Consider the following 15,341-nt stretch of genomic DNA (forward strand, 5'->3'; position numbering starts at 1 on the left):
TATATCAATTTTGAAACCGTTTGGTTGTTCCAAAATCAGAGTTCATCAGGCAAATGCTCGCGCTGCGTTCCTTGACCTAGAGCCCATATGTATCAATGCTCGAGTTGCGATATGCCGAATTCAATTTGACGGAGATGACTCTAGCTTGATCAATACTTGGGCTCACTAAGTCTGCTGTCTTCGACACTGAGGAGGCGTGCTGGAGCATACAAATGATTTGTGTAGGACCGACTACTAGTACGTATCTCGAGGGAAGTCATCCTCAAGCATTCAGAAACTTGCATTGGACTAGCTGCTCTCGTATCTCACAATTTTAGTATCAGCTACTGGGATATCTACAGATTTCTGTCATCACGGTTTTCTGCCAATAGCATGCAGATACTCGTCAAATGTCCTCACCAGCCGCTCAATCGGTTGCCTTATAGGCGTCGCACTATCCAAAACGCTCGGACTCCCAAGCATCCCAGCTCTCGCCCACCCATCCACCATCACGTTCCCCCACAACACCATCCAACACATTGTCCACACCCATCCCATCCAGCCACCTGTCTTATTCCCCGAAACAGCACGCTCAATGACCATCCCAGTGCCCATCATTCCAAATGGCAGCACCATGCGCCACATCTCCGAGGACGGATGGATGGGGAGTAGTTGAAGGTAATGAATAAACCCAGAGACGAGAAATGCACCCATGACGCCCCCGATACGCCCAAAGAGTAGAGAAAGTGGGTTTCCCCCGAGGAAAATGACTGTCCGACGCAACCACTGATGCCAGCGACGATTCCAGAATTCTCTGAGAGAGGTGGCGCGCCAGGGAGAGTCTATTAAGGGGGGGCATTGGTCTGGATGTTGCCTGAATATCAGTACGCAAATAACTACGGTGATCTCGTAATTAGCTTTGATCAATGAGTAGATGGCGAATCCGCATAGCGTGGCGATGATGCTCGATCGTAAATAACGGAGGTGCGGGGGAAGAGAGTCGTCGAAGATGGTACCACCATCAACAGATCCAAATGTATCTGGAGAGAAAGACTTCACGGCAGCGTGAAGCGCGCCACAAAGAAATGAATGCTTTAGACCAGAGACTAGGGCGGATGTAGCAAAAGCCAATCGTGAGGATGTAGGATGTGTCTCAGGCGGGATGTACAGTCCCTTCGACCAGTCCCAGCCACAGCCTCGAGGGTTGCATACCAAATCAATTGCGTCGAGCACAAGATTTTGCTTTGGCACGTCGGTTGACGATCGGGGAGCCATACGAACAAAAGGTTTCGTCTGCACCGTCCATTCAAGGGTGCGTGCTGCAATATACATCATGGATATCTAAGAGAGATAAGTTGAACGGTATGGCAATTAATGCGAATACAGGAACTCACTTGCAGCTGCATATTCAGAAGGGCAAGTTTCGGTTGCCCCATGGACATGTCTAGCGATGTCGCCGCGCGAAATGCAAGGATCGCGGTGATGGGCCACAACGCAATGCGGACTGACTGTGTTCGGGGCAGCAGGACAAGAAAAGCTGTGGCGAAGCAGCATGCGACTGGTGGAAGGACTCGAGAAGCGAAGGTCTCGGTTGTGAGTAGTACCCTAGTTGTGGGGAGACGCAGGACGTCCAGCAAGGGCAGCATTGTGGCCGTTATGCGGGCATCTGGAGTCAAGCCTGAGGTTCATACGTTTATAAGTAAGTTCAATGTAAAGCCCCCGTAAATCAAATTATCATATACAGTGCCATGAAGTACATGTATATGTATGTGATTGGTCGATTAGGGTTATTTCTCAGCGCCGCCGCAACAATCTTGGGCGTAGCAGAGACTGGTGGTGCAGATGGGGCAACGCGACAGCGAGGATAATTGCAAAGGAAAAACAAATGGTGTGAAATGGGTTAGTAAGAAGATACTTATATGTTCTTGCCGCTTGCGCGTACGTGGTTGTACCTTCAAACAAATGCATACTATCTGCAACACCAGAAACATAATTTTTACGACCAAGTCTATAGTACATACTCACCTTATCTAAAGTATATGAGCGCCCATAGCTGCCGGCATGTTGTCCACTACGTTATGCTGTGTTGTTGTGCTTTTTTATCAGTCCTTGCTCACCACTATGGCGACCTCTGCTTCATTTCACGGTGTTGTTGGTCTTCAAGCTTCAGAACGGAAGCAGATAAGCACTGCTTCGGACCTTCCAGACGTCGCAGTTCCTGATTTGGCAGTTAAGCTGCGGTTCATAGTTTTGAGTCGGTCCGACGTCGCGTCATCCACTATATAGCATTCAGAAATTTGCATTGAACTAACTGCTCTCGTTTCCACAATTTTAGTATCAGATACTGGATCATCTACAACTTCCTACCATCATGGTTTTCTGCTAACGTGTATGCAGATACTTATCAAACGTCCTCACCAGCCGCTCAATCGGTTGCCTTACAGGCGTCGCACTATCCAAAACGCTCGAACCCCCAAGCATCCCAGCTCTCGCCCACCCATCCACCATCACGTTCCCCCACAACATCAGCCAGCACATTGTCCACATCCATCCTATCCAGCCACCTGTCTTAATCCCCGCAACAGCACGCTCGATCACCACACCAGTGCCCATCATTCCAAATGGCAGAAGCATGCGCCACATCTCCGAGGACGGGTCGATAGCAAGTAGTGCGAGGTGGTGAAAAACTCCAGAGGCGAGGAACGTGCCTATGACGCCCCCGATACCCCCAAAGAGCAGAGAAAATGGCTTTCCCCCGAGGAAAATGAATATCCGACGGAACCACTGATGCCAGCGTCGGCTCCAGAATTCTCTGAGAGAAGTGGCGCGCCAGGGAGAGTCGAATGAGGGGGGACATTGCTCTGGATGTTGTCTGAACAACAGTACACACATAAATACCGTGAGTTCGTAACCGGCTTGGAGTACTGAGTAGATGCCGAATGCACACATCGTCGCTATGATGCTCGATCGTAAATAACGGAGGTGCGGGGGAAGTGAGTCGTCGAAGATGGTACCACCATCAACAGATCCGAATGTATCTGGAGAGAAAGATTGCACGGCAGAGTGAATCGCGCCGCAAAGAAATAAGTGCTTGAGACAAGAGACTAGGACGGATTTAGCAAAGGCCAATCGTGAGGATGTAGGATGTGTCTCAGGCGGGATGTACAGTCCCTTCGACCAGTCCCAGCCACAGCCTCGAAGGTTGCATGCCAAATCAATTGTGTCGAGCACAATATTTCGCTTTGGTGCGTCAGTTGACGAGCGAGCTGCACGAATAAAGGGTTTCGTCTGCACCGTCCATTCAAAGGTGCGTGCTGCAATACAGACCATAGATAGCTGAGAGATAAGTTCAATGAGGTGGCAGTCAATGCGAATATAATAGAAATTCACCTGCAGATCGATATTGAAAAAGGCAAGTTTCGGTTGCCCCATGCACATGTCTAACGATGTCGCCGCGCGAAGTGCAAGGATCGTGGTGATGGGCCATAACGCAATGCGGACTGGCTGCGTTCGGGGCAGCAGGACAAGAAAAGCTGTGACAAAGTAACATGCGACTGGTGGAAGGACACGAGAAGTGAAGGTCTCGGTTGTGAGTAGTACCCTAGTTGTAGGGAGACGCAGGACGTCCAGCGAGGGCAGCATTGTGGCCGTTGGTTGATGGAGTATGCGGGCGTCTAGAGTCAAGGTTCAAACGCTGATAAGTAGGTTCAATATATCAGTGATGCGAACCGAAAAGCCCCGGCCGAATCAAATTATCGTATGCGGTGCCATGCAGTCCAACATGTATGTGATTGGTTGGTTGGGAACTTGGGAACGACTAGATATCAATCATATCAGTTGGACAATGCAGGGGTTGTAAACACTAGCTTCTTGCAAAAAGATGGGACTCATCGGATGTCAATGAGCGTGGCAGAAATTGATGGGTTAAAGCAGCAACGACAACGGAAAACAATGGCAAAGAAAAAACAGATTGTGTTTGGGAGGATCTTTGCAAATAGGTTAGTAGGAAGATATACTTGTATGTTCTTGCGTGAGTGGTTCTGCCTTCAAACATATGCATACTATCTGCAAGGCCAACAGATCTTGCCAGCTAGGGTCACCTTCAAGTTGGTGTGGAACTAATGTTCGTATATCCAACCAGCTGTCGACTCGACCGTCGGCACCAAAGGACCACCGTGCACTCTAACAACTTCATGCTCGAACACCGAGGATTGCCAGCCAGGGTTTAAACGTTTATCAATTGGCAATTCGGTGTGGAACCATTTACGTTTTCAAATTCCAACTACTGGCAGCCGTCGTAGTAAACGCACTCAACATCTCGGCGTCATCTCCACTTGAAAATCCTCATCACTGTTACAGCTGTACAGCGGTATCTAGGGTATAGCACGGGTACACCCGCGGGTCGGAAGATCAACACCGTACCCGTACCCGTCAACACCGTACCCGTACAGATACGGGTACGGTATTACCCGTACTAACCCGCGGTATGGCAGCTTACCCGCGGTGTTGCATTTACCCGCGGGTACACAAACAAAAAATAGTGAAACTACGTAGAATAACCTTATCCAACGCTCTCGTCCTCTCGTTTTCTTTTCTTCAGAGACTTCATGATCTTAGTAAGGTCCTCGGGCGCTACCAGATCACAGCGGAGCCATGAGCCAAGACAGAGGAATGCACGGGTTGATGCTGGAGACAAGCGGTTTCGAGTAAAGTGCAGAAGGTGCCGGCCTTGCGAAAATACACGTTCAACTGCAGTTGAGGTAGCTATGGTGTGTGATACATAAGCTGTGATGCTAGCGAGAGCAATGGTGCACAACCTACCAGGGATACTAAGGTAATCAAGTGTCATCCGGTGCAAATTTGGATATGTCTTTTGATTATGGACCCACCATTGCAGCGGGACTTTGGTATTCTCCACTGGTTGCCGCAAATAGTTGTCAAGCTCATCTACTAGAGATGCCGCTATGCCAAGAGATATGTCACCAAAGTCATCAGCGCATTGTCGCACCTTGTCTTCTGCCAAGACATGTGCAGCTGGAGTCGAAGGTAAGACCTGGTCTTTGTAACGATCTATGTACTCTTCTCGAATGAGATTTTCGGCAGCCTCAATCCATTCATCTTCCCATTTTTGTAGTCGGAAATATTCGAGCTTCAGGCCAGGGTGGAGAACTAGCGAGACATGGGTCAGCACAAACCACCTCATATTGAAACAATTGACAACTTATGCTCACCTGTTGCGATGCGATACGTGTTTGAGTCATCAGTCATTTTCCAGTATCTATCCATTTTCTTGCGAGCAAGTTTCATCGCAGCTTGGATGGCTGGTTGGAACCCCTCTTTCGTCTCAACATTGCTCATATGGCTATCGAGTTTGTCCATTGCAGGTATGACTGCATAGACACTGGCCGAGTTGCGTGAAAAAAAGAGTGTAGCCTGCTTGTAACGCTAGTGTTGAATTGAATAAGTCCTGAAAATAACTCGATCAGAGGCTAAGTGAGCTACCTCCAGTACAGTGACAAGTTCCTCGACAACAGTCCATTCATTGTTTTCCAATCGATATTTGCGGAAATTGGGCAGTTTCTTGTCGCCAGTAATCTTCTTGATGGGCTTCTGGTACTTGACTGCAAAACGCAGCATGTCATGTGTGGAGTTCCACCGTGTGACGACGTCTCGTGGGATAAGGTTTGCTTTGAGACCGGCCTTGTTGCAGTGAGAACGCCAGATAGGGAGTGCTTTGGTAGTTGAATGGATAATTGCAAATGACAAAAGACGGATCTATACAAAATTATAGTATCAGCTACTAGCTAGGCTCGATAGCAAGCTTTGTCAAGAAACGAGTACCTTAGAAACAGCATCTCTAACAATGGCCGTTTGTGCAATGATGGTGCACCGACCTTGCTCATCTAGCTCTTCTAATTCATCAATCTTGTCATCGGGGTCATCATCCTCTCTCAAACCGACACCGTCTACATCCCTGTCTGTCTCGTCCATCTCTTCGTCTGACTCATCAACAATTACAAGAGGTGGGCAGTCATTGTCGTCGTCGTCATCAACATCCCCCTCATCATCATGATTTCCTGACAATCCAGGATTCAATGGACGTAAAAGTGCCTTGGCACATAACTGAATCGTGTGATTAAAGCACTGGACACGGTTATAAGCGTGAAACGAATTATCGAGTTTCGCCAAGTATTTTGTCTGCGTGTCATTCGCAGATGCATTGTCAGCATTGAGTGCGAGTATCTGAATTGATTGTCATTTATTCGATATGCGAAGGAACTGATAGTCTAAGATGTACCTTTTGCGTCAGACCAAATTGTTCGAGCATTGCTTGAAATGCTCTCGCCATGGCTTCGCCAGTATGAGACTGGATCACAATGATTAGAAAACTGGAGCAGTATCGAAAATAAATGCTGACCTCTGCGACCTCAATGATATCGAGCAAGAATGATATCATTTCACCTTGATGTTCCAAATGGACAGTCCACGCAATGAATGCACGGTGGTTCGGGGAAGTCCATGCATCGGTGGCAAAATGAAGACGGCCATCATGTTCCTGTATGCAGCTTGAGACTCTGTGGCGAGATTTACATGTATGTGATCACATACCTGCAAGAGCGTACCAATGCGTTCTTGGCACTTTTCAAATGACGCCCGAATATCACGAGAGATTGTAAAATGTGATGGCAGTTCGATATTAGGGCGTCCAGAAAGCAGGAGATCACGAAGTGCACGATCGTTGATTATATTCACAGGTCGATTATTCTCTGTGATCCACCGTACGAGATTTGCCCTAAATCCAGTGTGAATAATGTCAGATGTTATTAAGGCCCAAAAATGTCGACTTACCGAACTTCATTGCTCGTGTGCATTCGATATGTATGATGGACAGGTTGTTGTCCTTTTCGAGCAAAAGCCGAGAAAACTGATCCACTCGTGGCCTGTACTACCTTTCCACCACTGAATGCATGATCGACTGCCTCTTTGCCCCAGCAGCCATTGGCGTGGTGCCTTAGATTCGTAGTCGAGGACTTATCCTTGGAGTCCTGGAAGCGGCGGACACCCCCGGCAGGGAGTTTGCACTTGCGTGCCCCGCAAGGGAAGAAATGAACTAGACGTCCATCGAGATACTGGACAGTCACAGCATCAAGCTTAAAAAAAGAATAGACTGCTGAACGCCAAGTTTTTTTGAGTGCGTCTGTGAGTGAAAATTAATCAAGGTCCATGCAGACACGAGCAATAAGTTCACATACTTAGATCGGCCTCATCGTCCTGTTCAGCAGCAGGAGGTGCATCATTTTCATCAATATCAATTACTTCCGGAGCAGGAGAGTGCAACTCGGAGGGGGTTGCTTCGACCTGTGGAATGATAAGCTTAACACGTTTTGCAACATTGTCTGCCGCTATGGACTGCGGACTCGATGATGATACATCTGAAGTTTCTGAACGTGTAGACTCGGCGATCGAGGCCGTCTGATTGACCATAATGATGGAGTGAATGGAGGGAGTATTGAGAAATGTAGAGTTAAAGTGATGTATATCGAAGCAGACAGGCGGGACCTAGACAAAGGTGCGAATATCTCAGTATTCGCATTGAAGACTCTCTACTAACAAATTCTATACCTAGATTATAAGGTGCGTGCGTCAGGTACTGTGATATAAGATAAAATGGACTGAAACATTAGAGGGTGCGAGCCGACGTCGACAGGTCGCTCACCGTGCCCGTTTTGGATGCGCATCTCCCCTTGTGCCTGTTCTTCGGCCGTCCCGTCCTTTCCACTCTCGGTTCTATCGGAGACACCCGTAAACATACCCGTATACCGTGCTAACGGGTACGGTATGACCACGGGTACCACATCTCGACACCGTACCCGTACCCGCCATACCCGTGACCCCCATACCCGCGGTGTGGCCCATACCCGTGCTATACCCTAACCGTGCGCGAAGTCAATAGCCCCACTCAATTCCATTTTATTTTTGCAAGTGATATACGAGTGACAGATGGTGAGAAATAAAATGAGTTCTAATTGAGGTCGACCATTTTATTTTATTTCTGAAGTACAGCGGTGCGCGCTGAGATTAGAATATGCCGAGGCGGCACATTGAACGACGCAGCCTGAAGGAACACATACCCAGGAGTGCCGGATGTGTTCGAGCAAGTGCCTATGCTTCATGAACATGCGCAGCCTCCTCCGAACACAGATTATGATGCGCTACAGGCCAGTGCTGCCAGTGCAAGGCCGAGAAGTTCGTCGTCGTCGTCTTCTGCTGCAGCCAGTTGTGCAATGGCCAGGAACTCAAGTTGTTTAGCTGTAGACTGATGGTGCTTTAGGGGCTTGCGTCCGAGACCTCGTAGACGTATGATACATTGATGATTGTAGGTACTGGAGACAAGTAGCATCCCCGCGCTCGCATTGTTGAAACTCCGCAATGACGAGCGCCGAACAACATACCTGCAGTCCAATATATCATTTTATTTTTTGTTCCCCACGGCAATCTACACTCACTCGCTAAAAAATAAAATGAGAAAAATAAAATGGAATTGAGTGGGGCTAATTACATACGCTCCACATGAATTTACCGCAAGTTCCCAGGCCCATCCCTTTTATTGACATTGTGTTTCTCGCACGCCCTGACAACTGGGCGCGGGGCACTCCTGCGATATTAATGTCCGATGGTTCTCCGGCTCAGCTAAGTCTTTAGGAGTAATTGGCAACTCGCATTCCCGACTTCCTGATCGATCAGGCCTGCAGGGATGATAACCACATTCTCAGGTTCCAGGAAACATAAATACAATTCTTCTACACAGCCCAACGATTGCGTATGCGTAGTACTGGGCACGTTCTGTCCGAACAGATATAAAGGTGACTTGAGGTCGACAATTATAAGGAGTTTGTTAACTGATACATTGTAAGCAAGTTTGTACGTATGGTACCCTCGAGCTCTTTGGCTACTGGAATGTTCTCCGATCATACTGTGCCTCGACTTCTCATATAACTACTAAGAGTTGGAACTAGTGCATGATATGTCCGAACGACGATGACGGGCCTCCGAGGATGTCCAGGCGATGCCTATCGATGCCAGAAAGATACTCGTACCAGGTCCAGGATGCACATTGCAGGTCCAACTGGATCTTTCCGCGAGCCAAGTACTAGGATCCGGAACACCGTGACATCCGACTCAGTTCTTCCTTTTCTAGTGCCACGTAACGTTCCTCCATGATTTTGGGTACATAACTCTGAAATCTTGAGATCAGAGTGAACAATAATATTTTCAATAGATTCAAAGACATCATCACGTGAGGGTACTGGTGCAGGCAAGCAGCAGAGTGCATGCATTCGTACCCTCGTTGCCAAAAAGCAATTTCACACCCGCGAGCGACGAGATTGTCTTGTAAGCTGTAAATCGAACATGTGGTGCCGAGGCAAGAAATAGATTGCACGAGTGCGCTCTGTTTGAGTTTCGAAAAAGTGCTTGACTCATTCTGAAGATTTGAAGTGGAGTCATTCTACCACCGATGACAGAGCTGAAAGTTTAGACTGCCATCATACATTGGTTCTCGGCGCTCGGCTGGGTAAACCTTGTTGTACCACATGCATTGTAACAGATTTATTCTGTACTACGTACCCCTCTGGTACTAGTTGTGCGAAGTTTTTGTTCGCCGGCAATTGCCAGAGCGGCAACACCACGTGATTTTAACTTTTCTCTCATCGCGCGCGCCCAAACGAAGTCTCAGATTGCATGTTCTGATCACAAGTTTCCGTTCCCTGTTGTCACGGTGTTGGAGGCGTCTATTATATGTTCCCACTAATGCACCATCATCGTGATAGGGCCCTGAGGTGATGCTCTTCAATGTGTTTGGTTGCTAGTCGACCCATCTGCCCTCAACCACCCATCTTATGGAATGGCCTCTGCGGTGGGTTGACAGCAAGGTGGTATCAATACATCTCACCAACACAACTCGTGGTTCGTCGTGCCTTGGGCTGCAGTCATCTTACGTTACCTTACTAACTTTGGATATCGACCCCATGCATCATGGTGGCTAGTCCCGCTCTATCATCCAAATGAAGTTAACTTACACATTTAGCGCTATGTGTTCGCGGCAGCAGTCGCGCGCTTGTATTTCGCACTTCTCGGGACATATTTGGGAAAGATATGATCGTTGCGACAAGATCACCGCGGTGATCGTTTGCGGATTAGAGTGAGCTACGAACTTACCTCATGTCATTTTTACCAGTTCTTTGGTAAGGACGTGCACACAAATTCTTACTATTCATTCCACAGTATATTCCGTGTGCCTCAAACTGATATGGGCAAGATCAACTGCCACTTGGATTACCGATATAGTACGAACTATTTTTGCTGCATCTGCATGTTGTGACTGATGCCTTGTCATGGAGCATCCAAGATATCGAACAGTTTTACTTCTCTCATTCGCCCTCTCGTTGGATTTACGCCAAGGGTGTATGGGTCTAATAAATACAAGCTACAAGGTAGGTGATTCTGTAAAAGTAATAGATCATGGATACTACAAGTACTCAAAACATTCAGGGATTCCTCAAATTCCGACGTACAACCTAATTTACTACCCTTTCTAAGTAGTATGGGACTCGATCTACGTTCGAGTGAATGAGCGACATGTCATTCCACTGCCCGGGGAACGAATTGTGTCGAAATTGCGAAGGGGTTGGTTGGACCAAATTCCAGTTGCCCTCACCACCGACAATATGGTGGATCTCCGTCTGAGGGTGGCCTTCATACTCTAGAATCGAGCTCATCACCGATGTGTCTGACATTGGGCTACTGTTTCTTGCCCTTGATGCAATGGCGTTTGTCCACGTCTCGTTGTTGGGAATTACAAGAGGTTCTAGGGATTTCTGAGATCCTGTCATCGACGAGCTGAAAACGCGTACCATAAGCCGTACGAGACCCCTGGTCAGTTTCATAGGCTGATGTTGACGAGTATTTCAAGGGCGGGAGCGGCTCATGCCTAGAAATTTCCCCATGTTCTCTCGATAAATCCCGCAGGAGTTCTGCAGCTGCGAAAGGAATAAGTGATCATGCAAGCAGAACGTGTACAAAGCAAGTATACCTTTCTTCAAGGTTTCGCACCTGGTCTGGGGAGTCTCCCCTGTCACTAAGCGAATCACGTCTTTGAGTTCTTGGAACCCGTCGCCCTCTTTGACCCGATACTGCCTCTGCGATGCAATTTTGTTTTGCTTCGCGGGGTGTTGGTAGCTTTGCGCACCGCAGTAGAGGTTCATAGTCGCAATCACGTGGTTGGTGAGTCTACCAGTGGGCTTAGAAGCCCACTTTTATAACATCCTCTACCCCGCCACGCAAGTTTCGTAAACTTGGTTTTTTTGGACTATCAAGCAAAGTCCGAACTTGGGTATCTCATTTCAACCTTACAGCGCGGTTCCCGATCTAGATGTCTTACTTTTTCAGGCGGCTCACCGATTTTATAACCAGTGCAAGGTTTGATTCAATTTGAATCGGACAGTGCTGATTCAATTGATGCTTAATGACAACCTGGACCATCAAGTACTTTTATGAACTACACATCAGCGCTACACGTTGTACACGTTTAAACGTGTTCGTGTTAGCACGATCCTCTCAAAACTTGCAATCCGCGTGTGTGTGTATAGCACAATTCATCCAACTCGGAGTCGGTAACACACCGAAATATGACGTCATAGGTGAGAAGCATTAATTCCAGCATAGTCACTCCTGCATTTTACTACAGCAAAAATGCATTAATGGAGTCGCCGACTCGGAAGTTACTTGGTAGAAATATCAACTGACACGTATATTGTTGATGGGAGGATCATCATGAAAAAGGGCAGTTGTGGTGACAAATGTGTCGCGTCCGAAGTTATGCAGTTGGTTGATTGGTCACCAGTTATGCACATTGGACGATCAAGTATGCACGAACGTTACTTAGATGAAGCTTCGGAGCCCTAAGACCTGATATAGATAGGTTAGCCCGGATAATTCTCAGAGTCCGCAGTACCGCTCACATTCGAACCCCGAATGTTAAGTCTTGTTTCGTCGATCGTTTGGTTATCCACATTCATTTTTGAGATACACACTTCGGGACTTTGCTTGCTCCAAACTGTTCTGAGTAAGTCGAACTTAGGCAGGCACATATGGACTTTCAAAACTCCGTGATGCTATGCCCATATTAATTAGCACGTAAGTGTCTTTGATAATTGATCCAAAGCACATGGACTTACAACCACAAACAAAACAAATCTCGAAAGCAATGTCCGATTTATTCCTGGAATAGGCAGCAGTGATCGAGCAGTCTGGTTAGAGAAGGGTCAACAATGATACGATGGCCGCCGATGGTAAATGTGATTTTGACTGAGACCTTTGGAACATTGTGATTGGTTTTGTCTCGGGAAGTTCAAGTGTGCTCTTGTAGTCAAAATTCAGTGATAGTGAGTAAGGTCAAATGTCTACTTAGCTCACGTCACAATTGGCCGATGGCGTCGCTGCCAAATTATGACGAGCAAAGCTGTGCCGTGACTAGCAAAGCTGCGCCATGACTAGCACTCACAAGTAAAGGTACTCTCGGCTCTAACAGTCAAAAAATATTAGATGCTCACCACAACGATGCAAAAAAATTGAAGGACATCAGGCAGCTCCATCACTGTGCAGTTATTTTTTGATCCTTGGGGGTCTACTTGTCCTCACTTGTCTCGTTGGGACGCAGATAACGAGGATATAGCCAACAGATAAGGGACCCCACCACGAGCACGGAAGGACCTCATGGAATTTAGGAGACAAAACAACAAGGACGTAGTTACCAACAGGGGAAGTAAATAACAACAGTGTACCTAGCGAGACGAGAAACTCGAGTGAGAAAAGGCATAGAACCATTTCGAATCCGTCTCGCTAGACATAGACTGCTATCTCCACTAAACGAGGTCAGACTTAAGCCCAAGTCGTTCATTAATTTATCAAGTTAGAGTCATCTCCATCAAATTTAATTCAGCATATTGCAATTCGAGCATTGATATGGGCTCCAGGTCAAGGAACGCAGCGCGAGCATCTGCCTGAGGACACTGTATCATGATTTTGGGACGACCAAACGATTCAACCTAATTTCAAAATTTATGTATATATCCCGCTTACTAAGCCAGCATTTCGGCGCTTTTCCTCACGGGCGTATGGATTGATCCTTATCGAACGAGCATGTCTGGCTTGGATGCAATCATTAATCGCAAGCCTCCTAGTCTATGGGAGCTGTTCAAGACGAATCCCAGCCTTTATATAGCCTCAAAGCTATATAATACTCTCAGCCAACAACTGCTACGTCCTTTGTCTTCTCCCGTCCGCACCATATGCATATCAGACACTCACAACGCCGACATATCTGCCCTGATACCACCCGGTGATATCCTCATTCACGCAGGTGATCTCACGCATTCTGGCACTCCAAGTGAGCTCCAGGTCACCTTTGACTGGCTAGTCTCCCTTCCACACGAACACAAAATCGTTATAGCCGGTAATCACGACACATACCTTCAGACAGTCGAGGGTCGTTCATGGGTCCACACATGGCGAGAGCGTGGCATCATCTATCTGGAGGATGAGGCTCACACTATCCAAGTGCGTGGTCGCACATTCAAAATCTTTGGCAGCCCATTCACTCCGCAGCACGGCAATGGCGCTTTCCAATACCCACGTACGGGTGTCACTGGCACATCCAGCCGTTGGTCTGTCATTCCAAACGACACAGACATTCTCATCACTCATGGTCCTCCTCACGGTCATCTCGATCTCTCTGGACTTGGTTGCAGAGCCCTGCTTGCACGTATATGGGAGCTCTGTAGGACACACCCGCCAGTGCTTCATGTGTTCGGACACATTCATGGCGGTCGTGGGAATCGAAGACATATGCCCTGGAACTCTGACTCAGTCATAAGGGGAGGACATTGTGCTCAAGAACGGGGGTTGGTTCCGCACTATGCATTTGCTATGGGCGATGCTTTGGGGTGGCCCGGGATAATAGTATAAGGACGGGTGCTGTTAATGCATCTGTGGTAGGAGGTCCGCGGGACCGTGATATACGGCCTCCTGTTCGTCATTGATATATAAGAAATCGAAATCACCCCCACTGACTAGTAACGTGTTCATGCCGCTAGCTCCTCTACCCACTTACAGTTTAGGTCAACACGTCGTACACATATCCTGTACTATCATACACTTGTACTACAGGAAAGTGTGTGCTTGTCGCTAAACTGACTCATCCCTATATACCCTCCCACAAAGCCTTTAACTCCTTGATCTGCGCTTCCTGGATTTCTGCCCCATACGCGATCGCTTTCGCCTCAATGTCTGCGACCTTGATTTTCGCCCCCCTCCTCTTGGATTCTTGGATGAGGTATTGCGCTGCATCGGACATATCATAGGACTTTGCGTTCCCTCGCTTTCCGGCCTTCTCCAATTTGGCTACCAGACAGTACATCCAGGGCGCAGCGAGCACCTTAAGCCCAGGCTCATCAAAGATGACTACACCATCGCTAATTGCTTCATTGTAGAGGTTGGTTTTAGTGTTGGGAGCGATGAAAAGTGCAGTGTGGTTGTTCATCCACCCTTCACCAAGCTGCATGGTCTTGGCTGCGCTTTTAATACCATCTCGCAAGACGGGATTGTTTGCAGCATCAATGCTGAAGAAATCTACATCCGCTGTAGAGGCACGGAGCCTACGAGATTGTCAGTTGCATCGTCATTAGGAGATCGTAGAACGAATACGCACGAAGAAGAATCGTGTTGATAGCGCCTCCAACAGCAACGACGGTGATCTGTTTTTTCTTGCTTTTCAGGTGTGTGGCCGTTAGGCCTAAGCCACGCTTGATATCTTCAGCGGTGAGCTGCTTTCTTCGACACCTGGAGAGTACTGTTTAATCACTCGCGAGACGCATCATGGAATATATTTCTGACCTGGCCTGTTGACAAAGTCGGTGAGGCTTGCTGTATCGCTGAAACACTGACCCATCGTGATTTGACTTGGTGGAAGAATGTAAGATGTGTTTGACGCTCCAACACTTCGGAGCGCCAAAGCTTCCACCTTCGTCACATGCGTCTAGCTGCAGTTCTCGCCTCCTCCAGGCTCCACTCGTGACCCGTCATTCCACCGGTCTCTACTCTAACACCCGGAATACGAGGGTTTACCGTATGCTCGTGTTTGGTTCCTGTAACATCAGATGTACACACATTAACAAAAGGCAAGCTTTTCCCATTGCACTCATTATATAGCCATATTCTCGACTTGGATTTTTGTCAGATCTTCTAAAGGGCATGAAAAACTGCATAACCACCGATCCATTATTTAACAACGAAAACACAAACAT

The 15,341-nt window shown here is 47.6% G+C and overlaps 6 protein-coding genes across 6 annotated transcripts; 1 reads left to right on the forward strand and 5 right to left on the reverse strand.

The window, feature by feature from the left end:
* Positions 1-260: 260 nt before the first annotated feature.
* On the reverse strand, positions 261-1,761 carry F5147DRAFT_97605 (uncharacterized protein). Its single transcript, XM_041444501.1, has 2 exons — positions 1,374-1,761; positions 261-1,320 (listed from the first exon to the last, which is right to left on the reverse strand). The coding sequence occupies exons 1-2, from the start codon at positions 1,623-1,625 to the stop codon at positions 352-354; spliced, it is 1,221 nt and encodes a 406-aa protein (XP_041284642.1). The 5' UTR covers positions 1,626-1,761; the 3' UTR covers positions 261-351.
* A 501-nt stretch (positions 1,762-2,262) lies between these two features.
* On the reverse strand, positions 2,263-3,946 carry F5147DRAFT_730589 (uncharacterized protein). The gene is made up of 2 exons (XM_041439392.1): positions 3,370-3,946; positions 2,263-3,315 (listed from the first exon to the last, which is right to left on the reverse strand). The coding sequence occupies exons 1-2, from the start codon at positions 3,619-3,621 to the stop codon at positions 2,362-2,364; spliced, it is 1,206 nt and encodes a 401-aa protein (XP_041284643.1). The 5' UTR covers positions 3,622-3,946; the 3' UTR covers positions 2,263-2,361.
* A 2,292-nt stretch (positions 3,947-6,238) lies between these two features.
* F5147DRAFT_589102 (uncharacterized protein) lies at positions 6,239-7,073 on the reverse strand (the record flags this gene model as incomplete). Its single annotated transcript, XM_041432132.1, has 3 exons — positions 6,239-6,535; positions 6,589-6,744; positions 6,834-7,073. Coding segments are annotated over 3 exons (693 nt in total), but the record flags the coding sequence as incomplete, so codon positions are not given.
* Positions 7,074-12,523: 5,450 nt separating this feature from the next.
* Positions 12,524-12,921, reverse strand: F5147DRAFT_730616 (uncharacterized protein). The gene is made up of 2 exons (XM_041439393.1): positions 12,615-12,921; positions 12,524-12,549 (listed from the first exon to the last, which is right to left on the reverse strand). Exon 1 carries the CDS (start codon positions 12,862-12,864, stop codon positions 12,643-12,645), a length of 222 nt encoding a protein of 73 aa, XP_041284645.1. The 5' UTR covers positions 12,865-12,921; the 3' UTR covers positions 12,524-12,549; positions 12,615-12,642.
* Positions 12,922-13,158: 237 nt separating this feature from the next.
* On the forward strand, positions 13,159-13,996 carry F5147DRAFT_841773 (metallophosphoesterase domain-containing protein 1; the record flags this gene model as incomplete). Its single annotated transcript, XM_041444405.1, has 2 exons — positions 13,159-13,867; positions 13,914-13,996. The coding sequence occupies exons 1-2, from the start codon at positions 13,180-13,182 to the stop codon at positions 13,994-13,996; spliced, it is 771 nt and encodes a 256-aa protein (XP_041284646.1). The 5' UTR covers positions 13,159-13,179.
* A 243-nt stretch (positions 13,997-14,239) lies between these two features.
* Positions 14,240-14,864, reverse strand: F5147DRAFT_589099 (uncharacterized protein; the record flags this gene model as incomplete). Its single annotated transcript, XM_041432131.1, has 2 exons — positions 14,240-14,693; positions 14,743-14,864. Coding segments are annotated over 2 exons (576 nt in total), but the record flags the coding sequence as incomplete, so codon positions are not given.
* Between the last annotated feature and the right edge of the window lie 477 nt (positions 14,865-15,341).

The sequence above is a fragment of the Suillus discolor genome (genome assembly GCF_016758755.1).
Source record: "Suillus discolor strain FC423 chromosome Unknown F5147scaffold_179, whole genome shotgun sequence".
NCBI classification, from domain to species: Eukaryota; Fungi; Basidiomycota; class Agaricomycetes; order Boletales; family Suillaceae; genus Suillus; species Suillus discolor.

What these genes read in the sequence shown, in the direction of transcription:
- F5147DRAFT_97605 (XM_041444501.1), bottom strand. Translation starts at nt 1,625, where the DNA reads ATGCTGCCCTTGCTGGACGTCCTGCGTCTCCCCACAACTAGGGTACTA. An exon ending in TTCTGAATATGCAGCTGCAA is followed by an intron (nt 1,321 to 1,373) that starts GTGAGTTCCTGT and finishes TATCTCTCTTAG; the next exon opens with ATATCCATGATGTATATTGC.
- F5147DRAFT_730589 (XM_041439392.1), bottom strand. Translation starts at nt 3,621, where the DNA reads ATGCTGCCCTCGCTGGACGTCCTGCGTCTCCCTACAACTAGGGTACTA. An exon ending in TTTTCAATATCGATCTGCAG is followed by an intron (nt 3,316 to 3,369) that starts GTGAATTTCTAT and finishes CTTATCTCTCAG; the next exon opens with CTATCTATGGTCTGTATTGC.
- F5147DRAFT_730616 (XM_041439393.1), bottom strand. Translation starts at nt 12,864, where the DNA reads ATGGTTCTATGCCTTTTCTCACTCGAGTTTCTCGTCTCGCTAGGTACA.